General features: G+C 45.6%; 1 protein-coding gene across 2 annotated transcripts in view; it reads left to right on the top strand.

Moving 5' to 3' along the window:
• Nucleotides 1-16,982, top strand: part of LOC126525200 (uncharacterized) — a 64,206-nt gene that overhangs the window by 15,535 nt on the left and 31,689 nt on the right. For both annotated transcript variants that reach the window (XR_011893083.1, XM_072286770.1), the window contains 2 exons: nucleotides 10,748-10,840; nucleotides 13,032-13,214. Coding sequence is in view for 1 of the 2 variants with exons in the window: in XM_072286770.1 (XP_072142871.1) it covers nucleotides 10,748-10,840; nucleotides 13,032-13,214 (276 nt within the window). In the remaining variant the exon portion in view is untranslated. The remainder of the gene's footprint in view (nucleotides 1-10,747; nucleotides 10,841-13,031; nucleotides 13,215-16,982) is intronic.

Below are 16,982 nucleotides of genomic sequence, written 5' to 3'. Positions count from 1 at the left end.
TTTCTCCGTTCCGCTATTTTTTAAACACTACCTTGTGCCGCGCAGTGCAGTCTTTCTTTGCGTTAGCGTTGCGTCGCACGTTAACGCTAACGCAAGGATTTTACGCTATACTAAAACTCTCTAATATAGTGCGTGTCCTTTCCAGTTACGCAAGCGCAAACGTAAGGAAGACGTTATAAAGCAGGGTGCCTTCTGGTGCCTCGTGCCAAACGTATCCAAGTCAAGACAATCCATTCGCAACCATCCTGCTGCTGCTATGCCGACGAGCCTCCTTAGGCCTGCCGGCGCCGGAATCGCCGAACGATCTCAAAGACTGTGCGTGCTATGCGCTCATAACGAACGCTTCAGCTTAGTTTGGAGAAAGCGAAAGCTCATTTCAGTCACTGGCGATCAACATGAATGCGCAGCCATCACGAGTATTCACGCTGAAGCGGCAGTCATGGGGGCCGCCATGCTCGACAACGCTATTTCTTAGCGTCCGTAAACATTGCGAACGTTAAATTCACCAAATAATGCACGTTATCGCAGCGCACGTCAACCACAGGAGCCCAATGACGTCCGCAGCATGCGCGGTGGTGACCGCACCATTTTGTTAGGTACGTAATGCACGTAATGTACTTATCCTTGGTTGCAAACGCTATTCTAACAATTTGGAGGACGCTTAAGTTTCGCCTTTAAGAATGGAACGCGATAGCATTCAAAGGTCTCTCACAGCTTCTCACGCTTCCCGGCAAGTGGAGCGTATGCAACTGCAATGTTTACCGCGAAACGCTGGCCGTGAACGCTATGCACGAATGCGGGATTTCTGGTAGAAACGCGGCCTCTTGCGTGGGACCGCTCCGTCGCCTCCGAAACATCCGGGCGTTGGCGCACGCTGATGGCGGACGCCGCGGCTGGCTTGTGTATGAACGCATGAATAGAGGTTTTTTTGAGTTCTCCCGTAACAGAATTAGGTTTTCTCGTACAGCGAACTTACAATCCGAACTGCATCGTGTCGGTAGGTTGTATATTGGTCATAGTTCACTATATTTCCATGTATTTTAGGTTGAGGAATTCAATTATTTGACTAAATTCCTTGCGTCACATGGAGGGCCTCGGTACGGATTACTCGAAAATATTTTCGTCGAAACGAAGGAGACGGAGAAGCAGTCACGTGGCGTGCGGGTGCCGACGTCTCGCTCTCGGAAGCGTGCGTGCTGTCCGTAGGTCTATCTCACCCTAACTTGGCTTAGCTGCTGCGCGCACCTGGCAGCCTTGGTGGCCCTTGCTGCTTGCTTCTCTCGGTCTTTCGTCGCGCAGGACATCGGTGGCACACGGCGTTGGCACCGTAGGCTATTACTCCTTACTGGCTGAAGCCGCACGTATCGCTGTGGTGCATTGCTCACAACCAAAAATTTGGTGGAACGCCAGGCAGCGTTCAATTGGACCCTATTGCTTGCGCGTTTCGGACAGGCCGCCATTCGAATGTGAACATGGCAACGTTTAACGCAAGAACATTATCTAGTGAGGCGAGTCTAGCGGTGTTATTTGAGGAATTAGAGGGTAGTAAATGGGATATAATAGGGCTCAGTGAGGATAGGAGGACAAAAGAAGCATATACAGTGCTAAAAAGCGGGCACGTCCTGTGCTACCGGGGCTTAGCGGAGAGACGAGAACTAGGAATCGGATTCATGATTAATAAAGATATAGCTGGTAACATACAGGAATTCTATAGCATTACCGAGAGGGTGGCAGGTCTTGTTGTGAAACCTAATAAGAGGTACAAATTGAAAGTCGTACAGGGCTACGCCCCTACATTTCAGTACGCAGACGACACAGTTATCTTGTCTCAAGCTCCCCGTTTTTCAGATGCAATCTCCCTTTTACAAGATGCAACGATCAGCGTTATGAACTGGTTTAATAACAATGTCATTAAAGTAAACGTCTCGAAAACACAGCTTATATGTTTTCATAATCCTTTGAAGAAGGTCAGTTTAAACTTTCCATTACTGGCACACTCTTCATCTTGCTCCCCCTGCACCTGCTCACCCGTTCCATATGTTTCAACAGTGAAATACCTCGGCGTTTTCCTCGACAGTGACTTCACATGGAATACGCATCTGGCCCATATATGCTCAAGATTACGTGCAGTTTCAGGTACATTATACCATATCAGATATTACATGCCACTCTCAGTTCGTAAAATGGTTTTGCAAGCTTTGGGTTACGGCATGCTTCGCTATGGGATTACGGTGTACGGTCACTGCGCGATTCGATGGAAAAATAGAGTCAACTCTATCCTTCGATCAATTCTGAAAATTATTGGTTATGATTTAGGTTTAACCACCGGCATCGACCTTTTCAAAGCCTTAAGGTTGCCAGATTTTAACGCCCTTCTAGCGGAAACGGCCATCCTGAGGCATTTCTGGTCGCACAAATACAAGGTTGAATATGTTCCTGCTCGTTGTCTCCGGCCGAAAGACCGTTTTCGGGTGCCTCGCTGTTCTACCAAGTACGGTCAGCGCACTCGTCATTACTTCATCCCTTCCTCTCTCAATAAACTACCAGCAAGCGCCTTTCGCGCGAAATCAAAGTATAAATTAAAACAAATTCTTCGTCGCATTAACCTCTAATCCATTATGCGGTTGGTTTCTTTCATTTGTATTAAAACCCTACATAAATTTAGGGTCAATTTATTTGTTTCATTTTACGCCTACTGATGTGTGTGAATAGAGCCTGGAAAGAATACTTTCGTTTTGTTTCAATGCCCTGCTCCCTGCTGACCTCATATGTATATTCCTGTCTCTTTTTGGTTCCTATTTTCATTTTGTCTTTTTTGGCTGTTGTCAATAGGATAATTGACGGATTTTAAGTGACATACAAATGCCTGATGTATGTTTTCTTGCTCTGTTTAAGTATTGTGGGTTATGTTACTTTTCATCGCAGGATACGTGGTTTGTGTGCAATTTTTTGCCTCCTCATTGCTGTTTGTGTATATCCCTTGTGTCCGTGCCTGTTAACAATGCTTCTGCATATCTTGCGTTATCCGCGATATTACATCGTGTTAAACGCTGTCTGTCGGCTCTGCCCTTCAAGCCCAATGCGGCTTTGGCAGGCCTATTATGTATTAGTGTTAGCGGAATTCTGTGTCAATAAAGTATTATTATTATTATTATTATCCAGTCATGATGACCAGGAAGTCGAAAGCTTTTATGAAGACGTGGAATCGTTGATGGGTAAAGTTAAAACAAAATGCACTATACTGATGGGCGACGCAATGCCAGGGTAGGCAAGTAGCAGGCTGGAGACAAGTCAGTGAGGGAATATGGCATAGGCTCTAGGAATAGCAGGGGAGAGTGATTAGTAGAGTTTGCAAAACAGAATAATATGCTGATAATGAAACCCTTCTTCCGCAAGCGGGATAGCCGAAAGTGGACGTGGAGGAGCCCGAGTGGCGAGACTAGAAATGAAATAGACTTTGTACTCTCGGCTGACCCTGGCATCATACAAGATGTGGACGTGCTCGGCAAGGTGCGTTGTAGTTACCATAGGATGGTGAGAACCCAAATTAGCCTAGACTGGAGGAGGGAACGGAAGTAACTGGTACATAAGAAGCCGATCAATGAGTTAGCGGTAAGAGGGAAAATAGAGGAATTCTAGGTCAAGCTACAGAACAGCTATTCGGCTTTAACTCAGGAAGAGGACCTTAGTGTTGAACCAATGAACGGTAATCTTGTGGGCATCATTAAGGAGTGTGCAATAGAAGTCGGTGGTAACTCCGTTAGACAGGATACCAGTAAGCTATCGCAGGAGACGAAAGATCTGATCAAGAAACGCCAATGTATGAAAGCCTTTAACCCTACAGCTATAATAGAACTGGCAGAACTTTCGAAGTTAATCAACAAGCGTAAGACAGCTAACATAAGGAAGTGTAATATGGGTAGAATTGAACATGCTCTCAGGAACGGAGGAAGCCTAAAAGCAGTGAAGAAGAAACTAGGAATTGAGAAGAATCAGATGTATGCGTTAAGAGACAAAGCCGGCATTATCATTACTAATATGGATGAGATAGTTCAAGTGGCTGAGGAGTTCTATAGATACTTATACAGTACCAGTGGCACCCGCGACGATAATGGAAGAGAATAGAATAGAAGAATTCGAAATCTCACAGGTAACACCGGAAGAAGTAAAGAAAGCCTTAGGAGGAGCTATACAAAGGGGGAAGGCAGCTGGGGAGAATCAGGTAACAGCAAACTTGTTGAAGGATGGTGGGCAGATTGTTCTAGAGAAACTGGCCACCCTGTATACGCAATGCCTCATGACTTCGAGCGTACCGGAATCTCGGGAAAACGCTAACATAATCCTAATCCATAAGAAAGGGGACGCCAAAGACTTGAAAAGTTATAGACCGGTCAGTTTACTGTCCGTTACCTACAACGAATTTACTAAGGTAATTGCAAATAGAATAAGGAACACCTTAGACTTCCGTCAACCAAAGGACCAGGCAGGATTCCGTAAAGGCTACTCAACAATAGACCATATTCACACTATCAGTCAGGTGATAGAAAAATGTGCGGAATATAACCAACCTTTATATATAGCTTTCATTGATTACGAGAAAGCGTTTGATTCAATCGAAACCTGAGCAGTCATGGAGGTATTGCGCAAACAGTGTGTAGACGAGTCGTATATAAAAATACTGAAAGATATCTATAGCGGCTCCACAGCCACCGTAGTCCTCCATAAAGAAAGCAACAAAATCCCAATAAAGAAAGGTGTCAGGCAGGGAGATACGGTCTCTCCGATGCTATTCACAGCGTGTTTACAGGAGGTATTCAGAGACCTGGATTGGGAAAAATTCGGGATAAGAGTTAATGGAGAACACCTTAGTAACTTGCGATTGGCTGATGATATTGCCTTGCTTAGTAACTCAGGGCACCAATTGCAATGCACTGGCCTGGAGAGGCAAAGCAGAGGAGTGGGTCTAAAAATTAATCTGCAGAAAACTAAAGTAATGTTTAACAGTCTCGGAAGGGAACAGCAGTTTACAATAGGTAGTGAGGCACTGGAAGGGGTAAGGGAATACATCTACTTAAGACAGGTAGTGACTGCGGATCCGGATCATGAGACAAATAATCAGAAGAATAAAATGGGCTGGGGTGCGTTTGGCAGGCATTCTCAGATCATGAACAGCAGGTTGCCATTATCCCTCAAGAGAAAAGTTTATAACAGCTGTGTCTTACCAGTACTCACGTACGGGGCAGAAACCTGGGGGCTTACGAAAAGGGTTCTACTTAAATTGAGGACGACGCAACAAGCTGTGGAAAGAAGAATGATTGGTATAACGTTAAGGGATAAGAAAAGAGCAGATTGGGTGAGGGAACAAACGCGAGTTAATGATATCTTAGTTGAAATCAAGAAAAAGAAATCGGCATGGGCAGGACACGTAATGAGGAGGGAAGATAACCGATGGTCATTAAGAGTTACGGAATGGATTCCAAGGGAAGGAAAGTGTAGCATAGGGCGGCAGAAAGTTAGGTGGGCGGATGAGATTAAGAAGTTTGCAAGGACAACATGGCCACAATTAATGCATGACCGGGGTAGTTGGAGAAGAATGGGAGAGGCCTTTGCCCTGCAGTGGGCATAACCAGACTGATGATGATGATGATGATGATGATGATGATGATGAAACATATATTTTAAGCGCACATCACTCGGTACCACCAAAGTGAACTTCATTGCCTTTGTAGCTAGATCTCGGCCTTGGTCGTCTACAGCAATTTGCCAGTATCCTGAGCGCAGGTACATTGAAGAGAAATATCTGGCGCCATGCAAGCAGTCAAGCACGCCATCAATACGGGGGTGCGGATACATATACTTTTTACTAAACCTGGTTGAGATAGCGGTGCACAGAATCTTACACTATTGTCCCTCTTTTTAATAAGTACGTTGGGCAAGGCGCAAGGACCCACGAGGGCTCAATAATGCCATTGATAAGGATGTTACACTCCTTCTGCTGTATAACAGCACGCTCCGGAGCTAACACACGGTAAGCGCGTCGGTGAATGGGTCTCCCATCCCCAATATCAATGCGATGGCTGATGACGGATGTCTGTCCCAGAGGACGTTCACCGAAGTCGAAGATAACATGGTATGTAACAAGTACGCGGAAAAGAGCAGTGGCCTGTGCCGGAACTAGGTATCGTGGCATCATGCATATGAAGTGGTCATAGGGAGAGCCTGACGGCGATGACGGCGGTGAAAAATGCGGAGGAGGTTCTGCAGTCATGTAGAAACTGTGGGGTCGGCCAATTGGGTTAGATGCGCGAGTGATATGCCGCGAGCAGCAACTTTGTTCGTGAAGTCAAAACTGACGATGGTAAAAGAAGTTTCGTTATTTGTAAGAGTCACCACCGTGTTGTTGAGCGCGAAGTTGTGTGTCATGGCCATCCCAGGAATCGGGAAGGCGACGTTGTTGTGATCGGGTAAAAGGGGTGAAAGCTGGATGTAGGTTGCGGCATGCGGGGGCAGTCGAACAAACTCGATTGAGCGTAGGCGTCGTGGATCGGTAGCGACGTTGTGGGAGCACGAAATGAATTCTAGCCCGAGAAGTCCCGCGGAGCAATCGATAAGGGCAGCGTTTATGGACAGAAAGTCAATTCAAAGGATTGAGTCATGGGGACCCTGTTCCAGGACAGCACAAAGAACAGATATACGATTACCAGAAATGGTGATACGTGCAGTACACGTTCCAAGCAGGGCAGTTGTAGTCCAACCACCTACTAGGATGGTGGTTGAAGCCGGGACAACCACGACTTCGTCGGCGCGGAGGCAGAGGTGCGAGCTCATTAAACAGATTTGTGCTCCGATCCCAAGAAGAGCAGCAAACGCCACGCTATCAACCGGAACTTCAAGAAGTTTGCATCGTGTGTAAGGGAAAAACAGAGGAATTTCAGGCGAGGTGGTAAATATAGCGTCACCAGGGGGGGGGGGGGGCTGCATTGGCTAATTTTCCGGGGCGCGGTCAAAGGGAGACGGAGAGCGGCAAGTTTGGGAAGAACGGGATTGACTGTGTTGAGGCGATAGCGAGCGGCTCGTCCGTTTTTACCTAGGAAGGCGTTCACCACTTGAGGCATCACGAGGCAACGACAGAGCTTACGCTGCACGTTCCGGGCGCCAGCGATTGTACAGCTTTGATTGGTATGACGCGGGCCAGCGGTTAGAGAATGGCGGGCAATGTGTCCAATCGTAGAGCATGTGAAGCAAATGGGATGGTCATCAGGCCTGAGCCGTTCGCCTGGATGTTGAGAAAGTGGCGCCAAGCTCGTTTTCAGTGTATCAGCAGCTATGGCTGGGGAAACCGAGTTGGCAGAAGCATAGCCTTTACGAAAGTCGGGTAAAATGCCAAGATTCGTGACATCTTAGTGAACCACGGGCTAATTTAGTGAAATAGCAGCCAGGTTGTCCTCTTGCATACCGTCATGAGCATTAAAGTGTGCCAAGGCCTCGACTTCTCGTTAGACGATCCTGGGGACATTTTTTTCGGAGCTCGTGATTGAGGTAGCATGGGTGAAACTTTGTATGAGGACGTGTCTGCCATATTGGGAAGCCTGTCGAAGCCGTGAGTGATACGCTGACTTGCGAAAAACAGCCTGCTAAAAACGACGACATTGTGTGATAACGGACTACAGAGTAGAGTAATTCTTACACTGTAGCACACTGAAGAGGTCATCGGCTATGCCTTTCTGTGCGTGCGCAACTTTCTCCACTTCAGGCATGTCCTTGTCGACCTTGAGGCACACAGTCAATACGTCGTGAATACGTCGGGCTCTGTGGACTTCTGGGCGCTAATTGCGAGTTCTTTCTTGGCCGCTAATTGTCTCCCTATAGGCTTCCCAAATGCTTCGCGTCATTTCTGCTTGCATTCGTCCCAACATGTCAAATTTTCCTCATGCGTCTCGAACCAGAGTCGCGCAGTGTCTCGCAAATGGAACATGACATGCGCAAGTATTACCGTTATACTTAGCCAGCCACTCATCGACGTTTACAGCGGTTGCGTTGTTGAGCATACTGGTATCACGAGGGTACAAGAGAATGTCCTGTGACAGGCCTTGTTCACACTGGGTCGCTTGGCCAGTCGTCGTGGTGACAGCAATGTGCCGTCCGCAGCGAAGATTTCTTTCCCGGTGTTGTAGCGAGCTTAGCCCACATTTCCGCCAAAGATATTATAAAAATGAACTATATACTAAGGATACTGTCGTATAAAGGCGATAAACAGGGATAAGGTGCCTCAGAAAGGCTGGTCAACATTCCAGTAGCAGGACCTATCTTCGACAAAGGTGCCTAGTCATTCTTCACATGTTAATTTAATGGTTTATTACAGTGACATCATGTGCGGTTGTTGTCGGTGGGGGCGGGTTGTAAAGAAGGAGACTTCTAAGAGAATGAGCGCTCTCGCCTGACGTCTGTAAGCGTGGTTCCTAAGACGAGGGAGAAGAGCGGGACAGTGGAAAGGCGGGGAGAAAAAAAAGAAAGAAAGACCAAAATCGAAAAAACAAGAAAAGAAAAACGAGGGCATAGGAGGGTCTTAAGGGAGCGAGAGGCTAGGAAGCATTGAGAGGTATCGTTGGCGGCATGCTTTTGTGGCTGTAGAATAGCTTGTCAGCCGGTCAGTGCGCGAGTAACAAAGAAGATAAAAAAGAAATCATTTAAAAAAATGACTTCAGTAGCGTGGCAGCAATGCGTCGGGTAAATTTGGAGGAATAAGGATGGCAACAAGGAGTCTGGGGTGCAAAAAATGGGGTCTCTGTAAGGCAGCGGCTGGGTCTTTCAAGGGACGTTATCTTCAGTAGCTCAACGTAGGCGTTCTTACGGCGGTATACAGAAGTGGCGACACCCTGTCTGTTTGGCTGAGGCGCCGAAAAAGGCATCCTGGCCTCTAGGACTTTTGGTGTTTCAAAAAAAAGGACAAAAAATAGGTGGAGAACATTGAAACCGGAAAAAGAAATAGGAAGGTGACCTTACAAAAACGTGGAGAGGCAGGTGTATATGGGGAAAGCGATCGTGCAGCTTGTATATGTGTAAAAATGTGGAAGAGTATAATACATTGAGTAGCAAGCAGGAAAAAAATGCAAATGGAAGAATATGTGAAGTTAAGAATTCAGGCTCGCTGGCAGCATAATGCGTTTTGTGCATTGGTTGATCATGTGAAATTTTCAGGCTTAAGTTACAGCTTTTAGCGATTCTAAGTTACCACTTGTCAAATTAATTCCCGTCGGGTGTAGGCATTTAAACATGTCTATGAGGTATGATTCCGCATACTTTCTCTCTCGAGGGGAACGGAAATTTGTTTGCACTATATAGAGCCTTGCTTTGTAGAATATATGACCATGTTCATTGAAGCGGTTGGCTACTGCTTTAGGTCAATTGTGTTTTGTATCTGCGCGACGACCGCTGAGTCTTGTATGAATTTGTTGTCCAGTATCACCTATGTATTGTTTCCTGCAAGCGGCACATTCTGGACAGTAGACTACGTTTCTTGATGTGTAGGTGAAACTCGAAGCTACCTTGTATGGGTGTAATTCAACGCTGTACTTTTTACTGCAGTAATAGATTAGATATGTTTGGATGTAGAGCGCCTGGGGCGACCACAGGGACTGGATGCTAAGTTCGCCTTTGTCCTTAGTTTGGTACGTACAAGAATATCCTTAAAATTATTGTTCCGTCTGTAGGCTACTCTGGGCGGGTCGGGAAAAATCTTAAGTTTCTAGTTGCTGGTCAGAATTAGGGATTATTTACTGAGAATGTTGTTCATGTTTGGGGGTGCGTTTGAGAATTTAGTAGTATAAAGAGGAGTAGTTGTGCTCCTATAGGGAGGGGCTTGAGGACATCGGCTCACTCGAGTTTGATTGCACCGGTGTAGCCTTTTCAAAGGCACTGTTTTGGTGGTTCCTATTTGATAGCGTTTCTTTAAAGTGATCGAGAATATCGATGTGATCTTCGTTTGCAACGCAATCACCACGTAGTCGCGTGGCTTGACCTTTAAAGATACCTTGTTTGCAATCTCTGGGATGGTGGCTCGTATCGTTTAGGTACTGTTGTTTATCGAAAAGTTCCCTCTACAGCGTTGTCTTTAGCGTCCCATTGTCAATGTATATTGCTGTGTCCAGAAAATTTATGCCCTCCGTTGAAGATTATGATGTGAATTTCTTTGTTGGGTGAAAAAAATTTAGAGGTGCTACACATTTATTTAGACTGTCTTGAATATGTGCCCATATTATGAACATGTCGTCTATGTGTCGTAGGTATGTGTGGGGCTTGTCTGTGTAGCGCCGTAGGAAATCTGTTTCTAGAGTACCCATAAATATCTTCGCGTAGTTTTATGCAAGAGGTGTACCCATACTTGTCCCATGTATTTATGTGTACCTTGTAGCTCTCCTCAAATTCGAAGTAGTTATGTGTTAGAACTAATTAGAGGAGAGATAAGTAGACTTCAATAAAGTGCTGCTAAACTGCTAAATTATTTCTAAAATACAACGGCTTATAATTTGATCTTTAAGCATTACTAATAACATGCCTGCAAATAAATTCAAGCACTACCACAGATACCGACCAGAAAAAAAATGAACAGGGTTTATCTCAGACGCATTTATAATTTTGGAAAATTTTAATTCTAGGGCCCAATATATGTAAAAATAGCCAAAGCATCTTTGTGATTTGTCGGAACACAGGAATATTTGTTTACTCGAAAATTCCTACTTTCTTCCAGCATGCACAGGGTCATGTCTTGTAGAATGGTGTCCAAGTACTGAAGATATGCTTTCTAATTATTCGTTATCACCAGAAGCAATTGACCCGGAAGGTGAGCCGTCTGGATAAGACGTCGCGATATCGATATGCACAAAATCAGAGTTATTGGTGGTAATCTGAGTGACGTGTAGTGCTAAAATTGAGTGCGAAACCACCAGAAGCTTGTCATTGCTCATTTTTGGCCCTTACTGTACAGGTCTATTTATTTATCGGGCCACGAAAAAACAAAACAAGAGAACATGAAGTAAATAATAATGAGCTAGACCATAGTTTGTGTCATAGGTCGATTCACTCAGCCTTCTAAAAAAATTGCGATTGATCCCATTTAACGATAATTGTCTAATTAATGTGAGAGCATTCTTAAACACACACTGTTGAAGTCCACACATACGCATATTTATTCAAATTCAAGTCTATAGTTTGTCGTGCCCAAGAGGACAATCATGCAGGTCAGTGATAAAATGTTTGCGAAAGTACTCATTGGCACCCTAAGACGACTGACGAACTTGTTTTTGGGCAGGACTCGTTGGCATTCTCCGTCTCGTTTCTGCTGTAACCTGTAGTCACGTTTTTCAGCTGTTTGCCATGCGGCTTCTTAGCGACGTACTACTTGCATTTGCTCTAACATGCACTCCCGCTCTGAGGTATTTCTCGCTCACGTCGTAGCTCTTGTGCTGTTAGGTGTTGTTGAAGCCGGCGTTCCCTGATTGCCCCAGACTTGTTGCATAGCCAAGACATTCTGTTTATTCTTACGGTTTCTCTTGTTCTTGTTCTCGTTCCCTAGTGCAATGGCACAACCCCCTCTGGCGGATTGGCCATCAATCTGGTGGTGTAGGAAATGTTCGCACTTTTTTAAACTAAATTAGCGTAAAAAGAAAGAATCTTCCAAATGGGATTTAAAGTCTCTACTATTACAGGTATGAATAACCAATTATGATATTGCTTAATTTGCTGATCATAATAAGTATTTAGAAGAATTCTAACTTGAAATGCTCTCCTGTTCCAGCACGCTGTCGCTTCCAATCCTCAACCTCTCTTTCAGCCAAGTTGCCTTCCTAGGAACCATTGTCAATGGTGTGATGCGTAGTGCCTGCTTGTAGTTTTAAAAGGGCGAACGTCTTTATATTTAAGGAGCCGAAGCCACTAGCTTCAGACCAGCGCTTCCTCCTCTTACACTTCTTTTTTTTCTTTTCTTTACGATGAGAAACACTTCCGATTCCGTTAGGTACGTCTGTGCTTTAGTCTCATGTATTCGTGCTTATTCCCGAATAGTTTGCACGGTACCGAAGAACGATACTGGCTCACCGTACTGTGGAGTCGGTTTCCATGTCTCTTAGTGAACTGAACCCTTCTTCATAAATTCGTTTCCTTTTTTGTATGACGTGGCCAGCTATATCCTATTGAAGCAAGATAAACTGCCAGGCCAAATTGGGCAGGATTAGGCATAGTAATGTTCTAGCATTCAGAACAGAATGACAAGCACCGACCGTGAGTCTTAGTGAGAATGAACCCTAAAACTTGAGTGTGTGTGAGTCCCAATTAACAGATGACTCTAAAGACATGAATTTATATTAGTCTAGATGAATCCAGAACAGGCATGAGTGGAGAGGAGTCTGAGCGGAGCGAACTGAAATGCTTTGGTGCTCTGCATCCGCGTGTTCCAGTGAGCTGGAGCTTGTACTAGTCTGAGTGAGTTCAGTTAATGCTGCATCACAACGAATTCCTTCTTTTGTGCTTTCAGTGCACCAGACTTCATGAGAGGCTGATTCAACCTAGCTGTGAATATATCGTACCCTGCGAGTGTAGAATTTTGTTAGAAGTCATAAGCGAAAGTCAGGAATGTGAATGATGTGATTATATGAACGTTAAACAAAATTTCGCTTCTCGCTGCGCAACAATTGCTCGAATGTCAGGTGGATGTTTCACAGTAGGTCATTACATATTTCATATTTCAACTAAAGTTTTGTTCATTGAGCAACAAGACGTCAACGGAATTTCCACCAGGATGGCCATTTTAGTAAGGCGTGGTAGAACAGCTAGCGCATCGGGCTGCTATGCAGAGATAACAGCTTTAAAATTTGAATAACAGCCCAAGGACAGCAGAGGCACCTGCTTTTTGTATCTGCTGTCGTTCACATTCCTTTTGCGATCTACGCGTTCTTGCTTTTTAGCAGCCGAAACTGATTTATAAAAAGTCCTGAACTGATAACACGGATTCATTGATATGTAGCACTGTCACGCAGCTGACCAACATTCCTGCCCAATTTTGTGGTGCCCATCAGTAAAGCGCTCGGGCAAAAATGAATGGATATGTCGTGGAGGCATAGATCCTGAGCTACTGCCAGAAGATCCTAAAACTATAGAAGTTACTGCAACACTAACGGAAGAGTTACCGAATCAACCACCGCCTCAACCACCGAATGCCGGTAAGTTGCAACTATATATCAAGTGTTAAATTCTGTCTTACATATAAGCGAAAGCATATCATCCTTATCAGCGTATTCTATATGGCCTAACCACCAGCAATTTTTTGTCAGTGCCATTTTATAAGTAGTTTCAGCATATTGCCTAGCTCGTTATTTGCTAATAAGATCGGCATGGTGCCATTTAAGAAGTCGAAGACCGATCGCGGCCTCTAGAAGCGCGGCCTCATGCTTGAGTGTCCACCTCGGCTGCGAAATGACGTGTGTTGAAAACCGCGTTGCCAGCGGTGGTCGCGGGGTTATTGAAGAGAGCGCGGGCTTCCATGCATCCTGACGCTCCGTTTTCTTGAGCGATGTGTCATCCCGCTGAAGGAGATCGCGTCATTCAAATCTTGAAACTCATTCAAACGTCATTCAAATCGAAACCCTGGCAATGTTGGTCTCGGATACATGCGGATTATTGAAATAAAAGTTTTTCGCCGAAATACAATTGATCATCATCATCAACAGCCTATTTTTCCGTCCACTACAGGTCGAAGGCTTCTCCCTGCGATCTCCAACTAACCCTCTCTTGCCCTAGCTGATTACAACATGAGCCTGTAAATTTCAAAATTTGAACACCTGCGCTAATTTTCTGCCGTCATCACATGCGCATCTCTTCCCCCAATATCCATTACGGAACTATAGTGGTCCACCGAATGCCTTCCCTACGCATTACATGTCCTGCACTGCTCCATTTTTTTTCTCTTAATGTCAACTAGAATATCAGCTATACCCCTTTGCTCGGATCCAAACTGCTCTGTTCCCGTCTCTTAACTTTACGCTTAACATTTCTCTTTCCATAGTTCGTTGCGCGGTCTTTTAATTGTTTTCGAAGTTGTTTGTTAACCTCTAAGGTTGTGCCCCATAGGTTAGCACAGGTTGAACGTACTGACGGTACTTTTATATCCAACGACAGCGGTTAGCTTCCATTTAGGATTTGGTGATGCCTGCCGTATGCACTCTGACTCATTGTCATTCTTCTGTAAATGTCCTTCGCATAATCAGCGTCTCTTGTGAGTAATTGACTTCTAGATAAACCTCGCCCTACACAGACTCGAGAGGCTGACTGGCAATCACGAATTCTTGTTGCCTTGCTAGGCTACCCAACGTTAGCTTTGTCTTTTTCGTATTAACTTTAGAGCCCACTCTCACACACTCTGGGTTAAGATTCTCAATCATTTGTTGTATTTCATCACTGGAAAGGCAATGCAATTAGTGTGCCTAATTACCACACCTAATTCTTACGCATAAATAAAATTAAAATACTACGTTCTTACGTACCTACGAGCTGCAGAAAGCAGCGCCTTCAAGCAGGTTTACTAAGGAACCTTACGACAACAAAAAAAAAAAAAGACAACTGATAAATTACAGCATTATATGGTGCACCACGTCCAAGAAACCGCGTCACTTTGGTTTGCACTTATAATTTGTCGTAATAGCTCTGGTATCTAATTATCATGTTCCGGGCACTACATTGTGGTCCAAATGGGGGCTATATCAGGCAATATTTTTCACGTTCCGTGCACTCTTTTTCAGCTCGAAACGTTATCCAAGCTAATGTATTAAAATGACTCAGTTTGATGATTTTGGTAATTCTCTAAAACTTATTGGACGCATTGCCAATTATGATCGTAAATAACCAGTCAGCTAGAGTATTATACTTAACTAATTGAATTTCGCCTACAAAAGATTAGTTATAGCTGCTCAGCTAGTGTGATCAATGCTAACAGAGTTTCGAGTGCGAAGTGACCCATATTTAGCGAAATTCGGGGTGCACTTTAGTTGCGATATATATATATATATATATATATATTTGGAAAAAGGTGCTCGACCTTTTGTAAACCTGGAACTCCGACGCCGGACGATCCCTGTCACATCTCCCATGCCTGAGGAAACTAGCCCTACCGATACACCCTAGGCACCGCCTCTGGTAGTCTGTCCTGGCGCGCCACGCCAACGGGATCCTCCCATGTTCAATGGCACTGACGATCATGACGCAGAGGACTGGCTGTCATCGTACAACCGCGTGAGTGCCCAAAACAAACGGACTGAAGCTGACAAGCTTGGTTACGTACCATTCTACTTTTCCGGGGTCGCCCATCTTTGGTTTCGCAACCATGAGGCTGACTTTTCCACCTAGACAGCATTCCGAACGACACTTCAAGAAGTCTTCGGTCGCCCTGCTGTGCGCAAACTTCGGGCTGAACAACAGCTTCGCTGTCGTGCCCAACAAAAGGGCTAAACATTTATGAGCTACATTGAAGATGTAGTTGACATTTGCCGGCGTATAAACCCAGATATGACCGAAGATGACAAGGTTAAGAACATCTTCCAAATGCTCTTGGCAAAGCATCCTCAGACGGCTAACGACCTCATAACGCTTTGCAGAGCTATGAGCAGCTGCGCAAACGGCTTTCTACGCGCCGCGCTCTCGCTCCGGACGTCGTGCTTTCAGCTCTGAGTGATGACGTCAGTGCTACTCCTTGCAGTCCAGCAATGTTCGACCAAATCAAGCAATTTCTACGAGAAGAAGTGGCACGCCAACTCTCTCTTCTGCCACTCAGTCCAGCGTCAGAGTCGCCCTTGTCTCCCGATCTCCATCAGGTGTACAAGAACAAATCACTAAAGCCGTACCACTTGCTCATCAACCACCTCCTACGCCTGTTCCACTTACGTACGCTGCCGTTGTCGCTAATCCAAGGCATCCGTCTGCAGTTATTCAACCCAGACTTACCAGAACCTGTCCCTCACCTCCGCAAGCGGCTGCAACATATGCACGTACTACTGGCTACTGGCCTTCACAGCAGCCCGTGCGCCCACCTCGCCAATATTTCCATCAGTCTCCGCCCGCTGTTCTCAATCCATGGCGCACCCATGACAACCGGCCTATCTGTTATTCGTGCGGCCTACCTGAGCATGTAGCACGGCTTTGCCGCCGGCGCGGATGGTATCCTTCAGATTCTCCGACGGCACAGGGCAACGGTTTCGACTATCCAACGCGTTCCACTTCTGCCGCTCAGCCCTTCGAAACCTCGCCTCCTCCTTCCCGAGCCTTCAATACCCGTCGGTCTCTGTCTCCCCGTCGGCGTTCTCTGTCGCCGCTTACCCGTTGGCCTGAAGCTATCCGAGAGGAAAACTAAGGACCGCAGTTCCGGAGACAAGAACTGCGATCTCAACGAACTCCTCAAGACCTCATTTCCTGCGAACGTCCTGGAAGTTTATGCAGAAGATATTGCCGTTCATGCGCTTGTAGACACGGGAGCAGCAATATCAGTGATTTCGGACCAGCTTCGTCTTAACCTTAGAAAAGTCGCGACGACATATTCTGCCATTTCCTTACGTACAGCAAGCGCTGCGCCGATTGAATCCTTAGGGAAGTGTACCATGCTTGTTGTTATAAGCGGCACTTTATACCATGTTGAGTTCGTTGTTCTGCCTCGCTGCTCCCCATGCTATGATTTTAGGATCGGACTTTCTGTCCTCTCATCATGCCGTTATAGATTGTGCCCGCGCTGAACTCGTGCTGTCGCCATTCGGCCACACCGTTTATGAAGATAATGATGACGCTTCCGGTCGTGTGTTCGTCACCTCTGACACCGAGATTCCTCCATACTCTGTCGCACTTGTACCCTTTACCTGCGATGGGTTTTCCGACTGCACAGTTCATTTCACGCCGTCTAAGGTTGTTGCTCGCCATCATCCCTTCCTGCTTTCGCCCTTCTTGCGATT

This window comes from Dermacentor andersoni, chromosome 3 (assembly GCF_023375885.2).
Source record: "Dermacentor andersoni chromosome 3, qqDerAnde1_hic_scaffold, whole genome shotgun sequence".
Classification (NCBI taxonomy): domain Eukaryota; kingdom Metazoa; phylum Arthropoda; class Arachnida; order Ixodida; family Ixodidae; genus Dermacentor; species Dermacentor andersoni.
Note: the sequence above shows the minus strand (reverse complement) of the source record. Positions and strands in the feature narration are given on the sequence as shown.